The 17,451-nt window shown below is 44.4% G+C and overlaps 1 protein-coding gene across 1 annotated transcript in view; it reads left to right on the top strand.

Annotated features, from left to right (window-relative positions):
- LOC118771239 (E3 ubiquitin-protein ligase HECW1-like) overlaps window positions 1-17,129 on the top strand; it is a 48,179-nt gene extending 31,050 nt beyond the window's left edge. The window contains exons 13-28 of the mRNA XM_036519173.1: window positions 338-459; window positions 1,709-1,894; window positions 2,253-2,387; window positions 3,196-3,298; window positions 4,508-4,604; window positions 4,961-5,044; window positions 5,342-5,448; window positions 6,634-6,748; window positions 7,490-7,603; window positions 7,854-8,006; window positions 11,748-11,846; window positions 12,401-12,530; window positions 13,013-13,159; window positions 13,702-13,816; window positions 14,927-15,125; window positions 17,018-17,129. Coding sequence (XP_036375066.1) covers window positions 338-459; window positions 1,709-1,894; window positions 2,253-2,387; window positions 3,196-3,298; window positions 4,508-4,604; window positions 4,961-5,044; window positions 5,342-5,448; window positions 6,634-6,748; window positions 7,490-7,603; window positions 7,854-8,006; window positions 11,748-11,846; window positions 12,401-12,530; window positions 13,013-13,159; window positions 13,702-13,816; window positions 14,927-15,125; window positions 17,018-17,129 — 2,018 coding nt within the window. The remainder of the gene's footprint in view (window positions 1-337; window positions 460-1,708; window positions 1,895-2,252; window positions 2,388-3,195; window positions 3,299-4,507; window positions 4,605-4,960; window positions 5,045-5,341; window positions 5,449-6,633; window positions 6,749-7,489; window positions 7,604-7,853; window positions 8,007-11,747; window positions 11,847-12,400; window positions 12,531-13,012; window positions 13,160-13,701; window positions 13,817-14,926; window positions 15,126-17,017) is intronic.
- The last annotated feature ends 322 nt before the right edge of the window (window positions 17,130-17,451 follow it).

Below are 17,451 nucleotides of genomic sequence, written 5' to 3'. Positions count from 1 at the left end.
CACACACACGCACACACACATAGGTGTAGGCTAAATAGCTAACTAGTCTAACTAGCCCTAAGCTACTTAGCTTATGATTTATGTCTCTGCCTTAATCATTATACATAACTAGCTAGCTAGTTCAGCAGTTGCATTTTTTCTTTGTTTTGACAATTTGCTGTCTGATCTCACATCGGACTGTCTGATTTATGACATCTTTGTTTTACCGTCAAAGCGGAACGTTTCCAACTCTTAGTGTAATGGTCTGATCTCGGATATATTTGAATTGCTAATGGATGTTGCAGTATTATGCTCCACAGTCAAGATGTGTACTGTCCTTGGTTGTGGTTGTGTTCAGAGTTGAGAAGAGAAAGCCCAGCATCCCCATCGAATGGTCAGAAGATCGCTCAGTTGCTGCAGTGCCCAGCGGTCAAATTTATCACCCACCCAGAGTTCTTCACCATACTCCATGCCAACTATGTGAGTAAACCCCACATTCGAGCCACGTCTACTGACCGCGAGCCTGGTCTTTGCCACCTCATTAGACATGACAAAAAACCTGTTTGTACAGTATACTGTCTACATAGCCAGCCATGGTCAGTGGAAGTTAAAGAAGGAGTGATAGTGATTGTGGACTGTGGTTGTCACTGTCACTCTTGTTCATGTCTTTGCCCACTTTTTGCAGCCCTGTTTTGGAATCGCTGTTTTTCCATTAGATTTGTCTCCTTGTAGCAAATGTTGCAGTCATGTAAGAGGGTTGAAGCAAGACACTAACAATCCTCTGATACGCTCACACACAGCCAATGGCTGTTCATCATAATTCAAGTCACACAGCGCGCCACAGTGAAGCGGGCACCAGTGGGAGGATAGGTGCTAGTGCAGTTACATCACCCGAGCAACTAACAGGCACCTGATGAACCAAAAGGGCCCCGAGAGCAGTGAGGCGTGTTTGAACCCCCCAAGAAGCCCAGATGTCACTGTTTTGCTCTATGCTCCATTAAGTTTGTTCCTTCATTAATTAAATGAGTGAGCATTTCTGTATCATACAGCGTGCAGTAGTCAAGCTGTCACTTGCAGTTCCACACAGAGCTCTGGGAGGTGTCTGCACATTTCTTTTTTCAGGGGGTTACCCTGTCGTAGTCTCTGGGTATCAGCCCTGAACCCTCAGTCGTCTTCCACGGCCAGCGGCAGATGTTGATCTACAGGCCTGTGTCTGAGACTGACAGATTATCTATAAATAGAGTTGTGTCCTCATCTACTTCACACGCCTTTAAGATGGTGTCTAGTCCTACAAACTGAGTAGCCCTGAGGGAGGGACCCTAAAAGGAATGCATCGCTCCGCAGCAACGTGTCACAATAAGAAGGGAAAGAAATGTCTTCCTCAGCGAGACCGTGGGTGTCAGTGTGTCAGGAATACTAGTTGTCAGGCTTTTTGACGATGGCAAAATTACAGTTACATTGTGTTGTGGAGAATGCCCGCTGCATATGCAAAGATCAAATGCAGTGCGAACCTTCGTTCATTCAGCCCTTTTTGGGTCGTGTGACAGAATCTAAACCTAAGGTACATTCATAATGGATACGGTTTCCAAGGGATTTAAGATGTTACAAGCCAAAGGCCTTTTTGTTAGTAATTTACAGAAGTGTGGTTTTTTACTGGTTCAGTAGTACTGGAATGTTGTTGCCTAACCTGTGCTACATGCTGCTGGTCTCCTGTCTGGCTCCACCCTAGGGTGCCTATAGGATGTTCACCAACAGCACCTGTCTGAAACACATGATCCTGAAAATACGCCGTGATGCACGCAACTTTGAGCGCTATCAGCACAACCGCGACCTGGTCACCTTCCTCAACAAGTTTGCCGACACACACCTGGAGCTGCCGCGAGGCTGGGAGATCAAAACTGACCCACAGGGGAAGGTAGGCTTCCTCATCAGGTCAACAGTGCAGCGCTGGCACTCTGACACTCTAACATTGACACTGACTCTCTAACAGGGATATTTAGCAACTCTGACACTCTAACACTGATACTCTGACTCTAATGCTGGCACTCTGACTATCTAACACTGATACTCTGACAGAAACTCCATTTTTTGTTTTTAAGGTCATACTGTAGAACTGTGTACTCTGAACTGAAATATATTTTCAGCCAGAATGGTTCACAGAACATTAACTCAAATATTTTTGTGGAAATTGTTAGAGCCTAGTATTTCTGTTATGAGAGTGCTCCATTGTGATTCACAGTGTGTTGATTGGTTGTTGTGTGTTTTTGTTCCAGTCATTCTTTGTGGACCATAACAACAGAGCGACCACCTTCATCGACCCCCGGATCCCGCTGCGGAACGGCCGTCTGCCCAACCACCTGACCCACCGGCAGCACCTGCAACGGCTGCGCAGCTACAGTGCAGGAGAGGTGAGGACCTGTGCAGTGAAACTCACTGAGCATGACCAGTAACTGCCGTGTTGTCACTGAGCATGCTCGGTAACTGCCCTGTCCCTCTCTCTCACTGAGCATGCTCAGTAACTGCCCTGTCCCTCTCTGTCACCAAGCATGCCCAGTAACTGCCTTGTCTTTCTGCCACTGAGCATGCCCGGTAACTACCTTCACTAAAGCCAGGGAAACACTGCCCACTGGGATTGATAATGAGCTGATTTTTCTGTCACATTGGACAAGCATTAAATATTAAATATGCTGAATCCTTTGGAGTAGGTTAAACCAATCCAATAAAGTTGCATTTGAGAGTGTAACACAGTGCCAGGTGCATTGGAAAAACACGCTTGTATTGGACAGTCCTTGGCTTACCGGGGCTGTGAGAGGAGCAACTTCAGGGAAGTGTTCAATAAATCAATGAAGACTCCAGTCCCTCCCATTTCCCAAAAATGTGCATACCCAAAGCAGCTCCTCCTCATCAGTTACATGAGACACACTGCAATGTCTGTGATTTGAAAAATATATATTAGTATGTGTAGCATATGTTTTGACGTATACATAGGATGTTTAAATACCTGTATGGTTTGTTAAAAAAAAAATAGATAGAGAATGTTGGGAGTGCTCATTTCAAAAGAAAATATTGTGCAGTCTTTGTAAGTCTGTGTTATTTGTGCCTGACAACATTCGGTTGAAGCTGTCCAAATTGCAGTAATTCCCTGGAGTTCAAAGCCCCATCCCCCTGACAGCTGTGTTGCTCTCAGAGTCTGATTTTGATTGCTGTGATTGGCAGGCGTCGGATGTGTCTCGGAATCGAGGGGCGTCCCTGCTGGCCAGGCCTGGAAACAGCCTGGTAGCGGCCGTACGGAACCAGCACCACCAGGACACACCGCAGAGTACGCTCAGCAAACAGTTATATACTATATTAGCTTTGCACTGTAGCAACTTGGTTCGGAGACAATTAATAATACAGTGGTAAGCTTTAGAGCACTGATGAGATCCCACAGGTTGCTATAAAATGTTATTCTTGCAAGGGGAGATAGATTACAGCTTTATTAAACAAAAGTACAGTTTCTTTTTTAGGTACAATACTTCTGTTTGCAAAGGGTTACCTGTATTTTCGGCTTGGTTTGCTCTTGCTTTGGAACAAAACAAGCCAAAGCGACATTCGTGAAGCATTTTAGCTGATAGTGAAGTGTTTGGATACTCCATAAAGGATGAACCTGGTTTTTAGAATGAATTGTGCGATGAGAACAGAGGCTTAGATCTCACTCATGGAGGTGCCGACCTCTTTCATAGCTGTTACATATGATGACGTTCAGTTCCTTCCTGACCTTTTTTGTAAGGGCATACAGTGGACAGGCACAGGATCTTGTGTTCTCTAAGGCAGATGGCTACTCTGCCGTATAGATTTTGAGGTCTTGCTCCATTACCTGTCCATGTAAATCCTATCCCGCTAAGGAATCTGTGTGCTGGGACTATAGAGCACAGAACATACTGAGAGTTGTCCTGTCCCAGGTCTGACAGTCACACACTGTGTTTGATCAGTGTGCCCAGTCTGATAGGAGCTCTAGATTATTTATTGAAGTGCCAGACTGCAATGTTTAGTTCGGCTTTGTGCAAAATTTGGCTGTATGATTTGAATTATGCATGGTCTAAGACTGAGGCATTTTCTCTCTCGCACAAAAATAAGAAATATGGAAGATATAACCAAAGAAATGAACGTAGCCTGAAACAATACTGCCACAGAAACTGTGATGCATTGAAGTGTGCTAGTCTGTGTAATCCATTACAAAGGAGGCAGTGGAGCAGTTTATATAAACAAAGGGAAGTCAAATGACTAAAAGCTAAAATAACTAAATAAAGGTTATATCTTTATTTAATCATACTGTATTATCAAAGGCTAAGAAATGTAATATGATTATTGTTAAAAACCTAAAAAATGTGCATTAAATAATTCTCTCTAGCCTATTTAAAAACACACCAAATACATAAAGGAGTCTCTGTGTTTTTATCTCTGTGTAACCACATACTGATGCACATTTACGTTCATGAGAGGAACAGGCCACAGCTGAGGAATGAGTATGAATATGTTGTGTTTTCAGCCTATAATGACAGGATCGTGGCCTTCCTCCGCCAGTCCAACATCTTCGAGCTGCTGCAGGAGAGGCAGCCAAGCCTGTCCAGAAACCACGCCCTGAGGTAGGGAGGAAAGAAGGGGCCGCGTCCTTATGGTGATGCCATGTTACTCGACGCATGTCATGTTACTCAAACTCAACACAACTTCTGTATATCATAGAGGTTACCACATAGTTACCATGTGACTCTTCTAGAACTGCTTGTGAATAACTAGTCAAACTGGCACGAATAGCATGTATACTGTCACGTATCCTGTTACATATCCTAAAGAGAGCATTCAGGATAGGCATGTATTCTACATTCAACTACATTTCCCAAAGGCTCTTTGCTGTGATTCATCAATTGCCATACAAGGAGAGGTTCTGAAAGGTAGCCTCGCTAATTTTCTGGTTATGTGGTGCGTTTTCATGTTCCTACAGACAGAAGGTGCATTACATCAGAACAGAGGGAGCCCATGGAGTGGAGAAGCTGTCATGTGACGCTGACCTGGTTATGCTGTTAAGGTAGGACTCTTTTAGGCTCAGTGCATTACCAGATCAACTTTTTTTAATGTAACTTTTACATTTTCCAAAATCATACATGAACAAGATAACCACAGTGGACATGCACTGTCACAGGTTCCAAGGGCTTCATCCAATCTGGTTGGGATGGCATTAGTTACTAGGAATGCACAAGGGAACTGTATCCTCTTCATACCTACTGCTGTGTGGACGATGCTGTGGTACGAACATTCTTGTGGGGCCGGAATAGTTGAGCTGTGATTGTGAGTGTGTTTGCCCTGTCTGTGCTCTCTCCCCCAGTCTGTTCGAGGATGAGATCATGTCCTACATCCCACCCCAGGCCTTCCACCCCGGGTTCAGCTTCTCGCCCCGCTGCTCGCCCGGATCGTCTCCTCAGAACTCCCCAGGTGGGTGTCTGCGAAGTCCAGCGCAGCCCAAACAAATCTAGTAGAAAAGCGTGTTTCCTCGTTGTTAAATCTCTGTGTTGTGGAGGGTGACTTTGATATAAACCAAAGAGAGGCTCTGGTGCTGCATCACAACTCCACTAATGTGGATGAAGCAAGCGAAACATTAAAGATAAAAGAGTCCAGCAACACTTGGAGGAGAATAACAAAAGTGGAGAAGAGTCGAAAGTCAGAGAATATATCTTTATTATTATCAAGACTGGCCTTCACACAGCCCCCAGAGAACCTAGATTAAAGCATGTGGATAGCTGTGCAAATCTGCTCTTTTCCACAGGGAGCATTGTAATATCGGCCTAATCACTGGATGAGCTTGTGGAAACTATTTGAGATCAAATAGAAATGAGATTTTGGAGGAGCTAATAAGGGATCCCCGGGGGAGCAGTAATGGGCCTCTTTTTTTGTTTTGCTGCTGATGAATTTGACCCACAAAAATGTTGCTTCTCATCAGTTTTATTGGTCTCTCATCTGCTTATCTGTATTATCTTAAAATTGAAAAATAAAAGACTGGGCAAGCGTTTGATTGGATGCAGAGCATTTTTGACGAGCTTAGTGCAGCCACTGATTGACTGTGTTAATTGTACGTCCAGCTGAATGCATTCTGTCGGGATCATTTTTTAGTTTTTTTTGTCACCGTTTGTGCAACCCAGCTTGGAATCACAAACAGAATGTTAAGTGAATTGCCATATTAGCCTCTGCAGGAATGCTGAATCAAGGCGAACACAATTGTCCGTGAAGCTTGCATGCAGCCAATGACTTTTTTCCACACTGCAGTTCCCACAGTGCACCACAGTGAAGTGGCTGCTAGCTGGAGGAACATCATCCATAGAATTCACACCTAATGAATTGCTGGGTGCTTGAGAGTGGTGAGATGAGGAAACCCTAGCAGATCTACTTCTCTCCCCAGCAGAACAAAGGCAATTTGTTGGCAGTGGGCTACCAGTCATTGTTGACTGATGACACTGCTAGAATCAAACCCAGGCCACAGGGCTCAGCCAGTGCTCAAGATGAGCTACTGGGGATCTCCAGTCTCATGTCACATCTCTAGTGGGTGAATGTGTGTATAATATGTATCCAGTATGCGTGTGCATAAGTTGTATCATCATTAGCATGTGTGCTTGTTTTTGACAGGCCTACAGAGGGCCAGAGCCCCTGCTCCCTACCGCAGAGACTTTGAGGCCAAGCTCCGCAACTTCTACAGGAAGCTGGAGGCCAAGGGTTATGGCCAGGGCCCAGGGAAAATCAAGTGAGTGTCAGCCACAGGAAAGCATCTGTGACAGGCAGTGGCTTCCAGCCGTCAACCAGCTGACCCTGGATCAGTTCCAGCTTCTGTCACATAATGGATGAGTTAATGATTACAGCTGGGGGAAGCTGATCCTAGATGCCTTTTAGGACAGGAGGCACCTGGAAGCTATTGGCTGATTACTAATATACCAGGCCGCTGGTGTTATTGGTGGCTGAAGTGACAGGAGATGGAATGCAGCAAGCAGTGTTTAAGAATTTTAAGGTGTTTAAAATCATTTATGATGTATAAATGTAACCAAGCTTTAACAAGGGGGTCTTTAAGTAATCTGTTGTTTTGACATTTAACCCTATTTGGTAACATTGGATATTTACAAATTCTTTAAAATGTAGTGAATGTTGAAAAACAGTATATAATTACATATTTAACATACATATTTAGATTTTCCACATCATATCCTATCTATCTATATGTATAGAAATATATGTAAATATTATATGATATAAAATTATGAATTATAATTGAAATTATGATTTTAAATGTCAATGTTTAATTTATAATATTGTGACAGAAAATGTAATATATTCTAATGTTATTTAAAACATTAAAAGGTTAAAAAGGTTACGGGATAAAAAGTACCTAGTTTAAATGTTGGATAAAGTGCATGTTCTGGTGTTAAAATGCCTTTGCATGTGCTGGCTCACCAGCTCGGTGGTGTGCTGATTGAGTTATGTTGTATTGCAGGCTAATCATTAGCAGAGACCACTTGCTGGAGGGAACCTTCAACCAGGCCATGGCCTACTCCCGCAAGGAGCTTCAGAGGAACAAGCTGTACATCACCTTCATCGGAGAGGAAGGGTATGAGCCTGTCACAGCCCTCACACCTCCGTCATGGCTGCCGTTTGTGCTCTGTTTTCTCCCTGTTCCAAAGCCAGGCCATATTTTTATTTGCATGGTTTTTATATAAGGAATGTCCAAGATATGCCTCAGGGCAAAAAGTCTGGGCACACAAAATAGAGACTCCAATGAATATAACATGGCTCTCAGTCTAAAGGCTTCTCCTGCTTGTATGGTTATCAGAGTCGCATCTTACTGCTGTCCCCCACAGCCTTGACTACAGTGGACCCTCGCGGGAGTTCTTCTTCTTGCTGTCTCAGGAGCTGTTCAACCCTTATTATGGGCTGTTCGAATACTCCGCCAACGACACCTACACCGTACAGATCAGCCCCATGTCCACCTTCGTGGAGAACCATCTGGAATGGTGAGGCCTTCTCCTCTCTCTCCCTCTCTTTTTCTCTCTCCCTCTTTCCCTCTCTTTCTCTCCTTCACTCTCATTTCTTCTGCACTTTGTAGTAGTTTATTTGCTTTCCACGATGAATGAATTAGGAACTTGGTGTGGGGGAAGAGCACATTGAGCCTAACTTCTGAGCCACTTCATAGTATTAGTACTAGTACATTCTCACAGATTAGTTTTTCAGTTCAGTTCAGTTCACAAGTTCAACACTCACTGAAATTAAACTGCATATGGATTCATTTTTACATTATTAGTATTTAGCAGACGTTCTTATCCAGAGCGACTTCCATCAGTTGAAGTGTTTTTTCACAATGTTGTCCATTTATACAGCTGGATATTTACTGAGGCAATTGTGGGTTAAGTACCTTGCCCAAAGGTACAGCAGCAGTGCCCCAGCGGGGAATCAAATCAGCAACCTTTCAGTTACAAGTCCTGCTCCTTAACCACTATGCTACACTGCCGCCCCACATTCATATTATATTGGTTATTGTGATATTTGGTGCTCCAGTCACAACCAAAATGAGAGGTACACTGTATGTGGCAGAGGAACCAGAGCACATCCCAGCTGGATTACCAGGCTCCATATAGATTCTGGTCTCAATATAAGCCAGCCATAGGCCTTCAAACCCTTTTCAGTGTTCCGTTTATAACTTATAAAACCAACATTCATTTCTTTTATCTTGGACTTTACACCTCACAGCCCCAGCTACTTTCCTGTGGGTGACATTGAAAGCCTTCAGGTACAAAAAAAACACCCAGACAATTCAGAAGACACAAGCATATCTTTTTTTTCTGAAATGACTGTAAGAGTCTGATTGGGGGATTATGTCCATGACATGGGATGAAGCCAAAACCAATAAAGGCTCCTTTCAGGCAGCGAGCAGCCGCCTCTCCCGGAGGCGAGGGTGGTGAGAGCAATGTGAGGGCCCAGGGCTTATCCACGCTGTCACTGCATTAAGCAGCAGGGCCCTGCAATGACAATAAATCAGCTGGCCGGCACTTCCTGCGGCCTGGGGCAGTCGATTTACACCGTCACGGCTGCCGTTTGTGCTCTGTTTTCTCCCTGCCCCAAAAAAAGCAGGCCGTTTTTTTATTCGTATGGTTTTTATATATGCCCAAAATATGCCTCAGGGCAAAAGTGTGGACACACACAACAGCTTTTGGAGGATCACAACAGAGCTCACTAAACATCTCAATTTAAAGACCTGTGGAACCAGTATCCTAAAGAGAAATCTGTCTGGAAAGGTATGAAAAGTTGCATTACATAAAAGTAATTAGAGTAGTAATAATGATACGCTTGTATATTCTAAATATAAAATATAAATATAAAATATTTAGATGAATATAAACTCAATGGATGTCCACTCAATAGGAATATAACATATATATATCAGTTATACACCTGCTGAATAATAAAAATAAGTCCTTAAGTTCTTGCTCATACAATGGCAGACATTAAGCCTGATCTCACAAAAAACGTCACTTGTTTATGTATTGTCTGGGCACATAAATGAGCCCTCATAATTAAACTCCTTTTGGCGTGCCTCCAGTTACACAAACGTGTTATACCAACAGGAGAGTACAAGTGAGGTGTGGTAAGGCATGGGTGCTGGGGTCAGACACTGGGCCCTAGTTTTTTATGCCTTTTGCCCCCATATGCACCCCTAATTGGAAATGGCCAAAGGTATTCTAGGGTCGTCTCACTGAGACAACCTCTGCACGTCTGCAGGGGCTCCAAGGCTTGACAAATGTAGTACACTCACATTCAGCCAACGGCTATTTTCCACAGTACTTGGTCACACAACCTACAACACTTGAAGTGGCTGCTCATTGGAAGATAGGTGCTACTGCACTGACACCATCGGAGAAACTTGCAGGCGCTTGACGAAACTCAGGCTGCCTGAGAGCAGTGAGACAGGGTAACCCTGGCCGACCTTCCCAGCCTAATCCCCAGCCCTGTTGCGGTCATTATCACCTGTTTACATGGCATAGAGCCCCAGGCATGGCATAGAGCCCCAGGCTGTAGCGCTCAGGATGTGCTCAAGGTGAGCACCTCAACCGCTGACCTTTTTGGGAGCCCCCTGCATTGCACGCTGTGAGGCAGTGTTCCAGGAGCCAGCGCGCTGCTGTTGCTCGCAGACACGGCCACGCTCACAAACTCCTGCCCAACTGGGTCACATGTATGTCCACACGTACGCCTTTTTGTTACTGGGGGGGTAGTCAGGGTGTCACTCCGTTGTTGCCAGACAACAGCAGCGGTGGTTTGTGTCAGCCCACAGTGACAGACATGTTCCTCCAGTGACATTCCCTGTCAGGTTTGCTGAGTGTTAAACGGGTTGCCTCGTCAAAACATTGATGGACGAAGACGACAGAAAGAGGCATTTTTTTCTCCCCTCAGCTGACCACAAAATGGAGGATTATATATCAACTGCTGCATGGATTTCCTGACTATGACACGTATCTGCTACAATGAGTGCACAGCAAATGAATGCTTTTTGAAAACTTGGCATTGGCTAAAGCAGGATCTCATCTTTGTTGGTGGTGGTATTCATTCATAAGAATAAATAATTATAAATTAGAGTGGCATGTGTTAAAGTTTAACGTTTCTAGCTCAGAAAGCCGGTAAAAACAAAGTCGAAGCATGGGGATGGTTCTCCCAAGGCTTCAACTTGTCAACACATGGTTTAACTCCAATGTCTTCAAAAGGAAAGAAAAACAATTTCACAAACAATCTCTCAGTGACAGAAAAAGAAAACTTAAAAATAACAATGAAAATCTTAAATTAGAACTTTATGTGGAGCAACATGTTCTTGCTTCCCTGACCTGAGCTGAGCTTCTCGCATTATCCCCAAAAAGAACTCTCAACACTAACTGAAATGCTACCTGTTAAAAGGGGGGTACATAAATAACCAATTCAGAATATAAATCAACAACAAAGCTTTTCTGATAATTCACTAATAACATTCAAACAAATAGACCACCAAAATCAGAACTAAAAAACTCAGCTGAGTAGTCAGGTTATTCAAAGAATGAGCTACACAGCTACACATTAAGGTCAACAAAAGAACCTAATTGCTGGTCCCCTGGCTGGGTAGGAGGGAGAAAGAATGTCACTTCACTGGTGACAGCACCCTCTGGTGGTCAATACATCACAGTGAGTGTACTGAATGTGGAAAAGGAGTGATTGGATTCAGTGCTTCTACGTGCGTCTGAAAACCAGTTCTGAGAAAGCTTATTTCCTCTCCAGTTGGATCTGTCTTTTAGCTTGCACATTACTGCTTGGTGTGAGGCCACTGTAACTGTTTACCATTTCGTATTTCTTCTTCTCGTGTAACGGTGTCACTTCTGTTCCAAGTGCTTAAAAAGGCTTAAAAACTAGAATCTCTGACCATAATGTGGTGAATTTATCAACATGAGACCACAAAACTGACCTGGGGAGTTGGGAAAGGAGCATGACTGATGGCATGACTTAGCAACAGAATTGCATGTAAATTAACTAGGTCAATTTTAGACTGCTGTCCTTCCTCTTTCCTTCCTCTTTCCTCTTCCTCCACATCACTGGAATACTGCCTCCTCATTGGCAGTGGTGACCTTAGCTAACTTTGTCTTAGCAAACTAGGTAAATGTTTTTTTTCTCACTGTCATGATATCAGCAAAATGTCTGTCCACAGCAGGAACTATTTGTTTCCTATCTCTGTGTTCCCCCAGGTTCCGATTCAGCGGCCGCATTCTGGGCCTGGCGCTGATCCACCAGTACCTGCTGGATGCCTTCTTCACCCGCCCCTTCTATAAGGCCCTCCTACGGCTGTGAGTGAGCATGCTCCCTGACCTCTGACCTCTCACCGCACTCCCCTGATTGCTCCCTAAAAAGAACATACAGCAGCAACACAGCAGAGATCTGAGGCCACTGTGTGGGCTTGTGATTCCATGGTGTAGAGGAAACATATCAAAGACACACTCACACTGAGTGACAATGAGAGACCATGGCACCAGAGACCATCTGACAATGGAAACCACTTGCAGTAGGCAATCTGTGATCATGTGCTGTGTGTGTGTTTGACTCCCTTGTAACCAAGGACTGTTGTTCTCAAGACACAAGTTAACATCAAACTGCGAACCAGGTCTAAGTCTGTGTGGACCTACAGGATTATTGGCTCTCACTGAAGAAGTCTAAATGCATTTGAGGGTAGTATGTATGCCTACTTAATGAGACCTGGGGAAAAAAAAACATGTAAAATGATACCCTAAGGTAAGGTAAATTAATGGTGTCAGGTCATTGTTAGCCAGCTGAGATTCATCCAATGTGCAGACCACTGTTGAAGCGGGTGTACCTTGTGGCCTCACCTTATTTTACCATGCAGAGCGACCGACCTCAGTGACCTGGAGTACCTGGATGAGGAGTTCCACCAGAGCCTGCAGTGGATGAAGGACAATGACATTACAGACATTCTGGACCTCACCTTCACCGTGAACGAGGAGGTCTTTGGTCAGGTACGCTTCAAGCACATAGTGTTTCGTAGTTTACATGTTTTCCACATGATCGCACAAAAGCTCATGCAAGTTTCTATGTATTTACACCCTGAGAAAACATTCATTAAGGTTTTGTGAAAAGGCAATGTGTATCATTCTCTGAAAAAATAAGAGTATTTGACATTACTGCTGTTATTTAACAGGATTATCTAGTAAGTTTCAGTTCTCTGTAAAAATAAAACAATAAGCACTTGAATATTAAACCCATGAACAGAATTTGGCTGGGTCTACTAAGCACCCACAGAGTGGGTGGCCCAAGGGTGTTAAACTACATTCATATTTATTAGGGACATTCTACATGCTTGAGGCTGAACAGAAAGAAAATGCCATACATTTCCTGGAAGTTCCAACAGGGTATTTACTTCCTGCTGTAGTTCCAAGCAGCTGCATTGTGAGCCAGTGTGCGAGCCCTTTTCATTCCCTGATGTCACTTCCTGTGCCAGGTCACGGAGAGGGAGCTGAAGTCGGGCGGGGCTAACATCCAGGTGACGGAGAAGAACAAGAAGGAGTACATCGAGCGCATGGTGAAGTGGAGGGTGGAGCGGGGCGTGGTGCAGCAGACTGAGGCACTGGTGCGAGGCTTCTACGAGGTACGGAGAGAGCCCCGCTGCGCAAAGCAGTATAACCCCTGCCCAGAACTGATGAGAATGCGGTCAAACAGTGCTCGAATTAGACCTCTGTATCAGCACCTTCCTCTTCATATCATGCATTTGACGGTTCGTGATATGACTAGCTCAGTGCAATGTGAAATTGAACAAAAAAAGATAAAAACGTGATTCACTGAAACTACAAATACAAATAACACAATACTACTGTAAAACATAAAAAAATGATTACATTACATTACATTACATTACATCACATCAATTATCAGATGCTCTTACCCAGAGTGGCTTACAAGGTCTTGTAAGGTAAGGTATGACTAGAGGCCATTAAGATACTAGGCTAGTGTGGGGTTTTTTTGTTGTTTGAAAATAGCAATCAATAGGATAGATAGACATAGGGGGAAAGTAGGCTACAGATGCAGCTTGAACAGACGAGTTTTAAGTTTTTCTTGAGGCGAAAGGTGAAAACGAGGACACATCTGTACGCATGACACGGCCGCTCTAACGCCCTCCTCTGTCGCCCCCAGGTGGTGGATTCCCGCCTCGTCTCGGTGTTTGATGCCAGAGAGCTGGAGCTGGTGATCGCCGGAACCGTAGAGATAGACCTCAACGACTGGAGGAACAACACAGAATACAGAGGAGGTGAGTCAGGACAGGGGAGCCCTGTGGATACGCAGGGCTGCGTAATGCTGAAATATAGAAAATACGCTTTCAATGTGTGCGTAAATATACTCCATATGTCAAGAAATTATCATTTATTCTGACTTTATTGTGCTGTATGTAATTTTATGAGTATATTGTAAGAAACATTGTGAGGTAAATGTATACTTTGATAGAATGTTATGGGGTGTCATACTGGAAAAAATATATTCCTTAATACCCTGACTGTACCCTCACAGATAGATGTGGCAGGGCACTGTGATTGAGCACATATCGTGACACTAAATCATTAAGCTCTTGAGAGAAGCTCTGTGCCAGCACCAAAGGCCTTGTTTAGTTTACATTATGGCTAAGGATGTAATTACCTGTTATTACTGGACAATTTATCTGTGAAATTGGAGCTGTTTAATTGCACCTGACTCACCAAGAGTCCAGCTGTGTTGACTGAGGATTCTGGGGTGTCTATGGACAAACAGAAAGCAGTGTGATTTAAGGCTAATCAGCCTTTTCTGGCTTCATTGCACAGATTCAGATAGCAGAACCAGGCATTTTTGCATTTTCAGCTCATCAGTTGGCTTTTCCCGCTCAAGCTCATGTAGTTATCATTACGTATCCTATGCTTGTTGTGGCCCATATGCTATATTATTCTGCACATATTTGCTGATCATAAAACCATATGTTATTCCCTTTCATTGTGCCAAGCCAATATACACTTCACGAATATCAGTGAATCTGTGCAGTCTGATGGCCTAAAACATTCTGAGATTGAACAAAGAGGCTTATGGGAGCTGGAGTCCAGAGCACCTTAAACATACTCAATAGATTCCAGTTTTGGACTGCTCTTTGGAGCAAACCCTTTGCAAAGCATTTTGGTTCGCTTTTGTGGTTCTTGAGCATAGACAACAGGTCAGATCTGTTCTATTGCACCATTAAGAGGTCAGCCAATGGGAAAAAAAGGGCTGGTGATTGTCGATTATCTACCCCCCAAACCTCACTCCCTCCACCCCCACCATGTTTTTGACCTTTGACCTTTGACATTAGCATTAAGGGTTGCCTCTTTCCTCACTCCCTGTCCCCGGGCCGGTGTCACAGGCTACCATGATGGGCACATCGTGATCCGGTGGTTCTGGGGGGCAGTGGAGCGCTTCAATAACGAGCAGCGGCTGCGGCTGCTGCAGTTCGTGACGGGCACCTCCAGCGTGCCCTACGAGGGCTTCGCCGCCCTGCGCGGGAGCAACGGCCTGCGTCGCTTCTGCATCGAGAAGTGGGGCAAGATCACCTCCCTGCCCAGGTAATACAAACATACACCCGGCCATGCCCAATCACCTCCCTGCCAGGTAACACCCGCATACACCCGGCCATGCCCAATCACCTCCCTGCCAGGTAATACAAACATACACCCGGCCATGCCCAATCACCTCCCTGCCAGGTAATACAAACATACACCCGGCCATGCCCAATCACCTCCCTGCCAGGTAATACAAACATACACCCGGCCATGCCTAATCACCTCCCTGCCCAGGTAACACCCGCATACACCCGGCCATGCCCAATCACCTCCCTGCCAGGTAACACCCGCATACACCCGGCCATGCCCAATCACCTCCCTGCCCAGGTAACACCCGCATACACCCGGCCATGCCCAATCACCTTCCTGCCCAGGTAACACCCCCTTACACTGCCATACCTAATCACCTCCCTGCCCAGGTAACACCCACATACACCTGGCCATGCCCAGTTACTTCCCTGCCGAGCTAATGCCCCCTTACACCTCCACGCCCCGTCATCTCCCTGCCCAGGTAATGCTCCCTTACACTGCCATGCCAAATCAATTCTCTAACCAGGTAACACCCACATACATTATCATACCCACTTATCTCCCTGCCCAGGTAATGCCCCCTTACTCTGCTATAGCAGTCACTCCCCTACCCAGGTAACATCCCCTTAACTGCCATACCCAATCACCTCCCTGCCCAGGTAACACCCCCTTACACTGCCATACCCAATCACCTCCCTGCCTAGGTAACACAACCTTATACTGCCACCTCTAATCACCTCCCTGGCCAGGTAATGCCCACATACAGCCAGCGATGTCCAGCCACCTCCCTGCCCAGGTAATGCCTGGAAAAACACACAATCATGCAGCCAACTACAAATATCCTGTTTCAAATCACAACTATTCCTGTTATTAGTACATTTGAACTGGTAATTAAAAGATGGGATCTTCCATTAATTACATTTACTGAAGGCTCTCTTTCAGCATGATGTCCTTAAAATTAAGCAAGACTGTAGAAAGGTTGTACACAAATGGAAAGCTTCTAAGTTCTAAATAAACTATACCTTAGCATTATCAAGGACTTTTTGAGCAATTTCAAAAAAACAGTTTCTCTATTTAATTGCATAGAACAGTTGCAGTTCCAGGGTTTTGCTTGATACAATCGATTGTATTGTAAATCCCTCCTCTAATGGTAAATTCCCCAACTCCTTTATACACAACTACTTATAAATGGCAGATGAAGATTAAGGTCAATGATTTTAGAGAGGATGGTTCCAAGCAGTTAATATTCTGCTTAAGTAAAAATAGCATTCTGCTATTTGCCTATATGCCTAAACCACAGTACAGACACAGCCTTTATGAAAGTGATAGAAGACCTTCTAATGAATGCACACATTGGTGAAGGTTTCATTTCTGCTGTCGGTCATAGTTCTGAAATGTTTATCTCTTACTTTTCAAGCAGATATTTCTGAGTTTTGAATGCTGATTCTGCACCATCTTCACCAAGAATTGTTGGTGGAGTCCTGAAAGGGGTCAGATTTGAGTCCTTTCTTGTTTTCTATTTATTAAAACACTTACTTACTGAAATAAAACAGTGGGATTTTTTTCTGCACCATTAGCAGGAAGACCTGGGTATTATTTTTATGCTCCATTAATGTTGGAAGGAACATCCTTTGTGGTGACATTTAAGCATACACACTGTGAAGCTTACCAACACAGTAAGCTGTCTGTGCAGCAGAAATGTCTCTTTGGATGGTTAGCTCAGATACGTTCCTTCAGAAGGGACAGCATTTGAAAAGCAATGAATAGCTGATTCTGACTGATTCATGCTGACTCAACTCTCTCTGTGCAGAAAATATATCTAATGCATAAAACATTGCTTCAGCAATATTGCTTGTCTATTTCAGGGCGCACACCTGCTTCAATCGTTTGGACCTGCCTCCATACCCATCCTACACTATGCTGTACGAGAAGCTGCTGATTGCTGTGGAGGAGACCAGCACCTTTGGCCTGGAGTGAAGATGAAGCTGGGAGACCTTTTCTGTGTCCTGTTCAGTGGCTGGAAGCAAATTCCCTTTTTTTATTTACAGAGTAATTTTCAACTGACAGTACCTCTTTTTTTACAATCTGTATATGAGGTGTAATTTAAAAACAAATCTTATGCATGTACTGTGTAACTCATCTGATGTATCTTGTTCTCTGGGGTTGCAAAACCAACATGTATGCAATATTACCTACCACTGCCTGCAGCACGCAGCGCCTTGACCTCCACCACTCTGTACTACCCACAAGGCAATGCACCTCCTGTCCGACTCCCAAGTCTGCTGCTCTTTAGGAATCA

Source organism: Megalops cyprinoides, chromosome 24 (genome assembly GCF_013368585.1).
Source record: "Megalops cyprinoides isolate fMegCyp1 chromosome 24, fMegCyp1.pri, whole genome shotgun sequence".
NCBI classification, from domain to species: Eukaryota; Metazoa; Chordata; class Actinopteri; order Elopiformes; family Megalopidae; genus Megalops; species Megalops cyprinoides.
The sequence above is the reverse complement of the archived record's forward strand: the minus strand, read 5'-3'. Positions and strand labels throughout refer to the sequence as shown.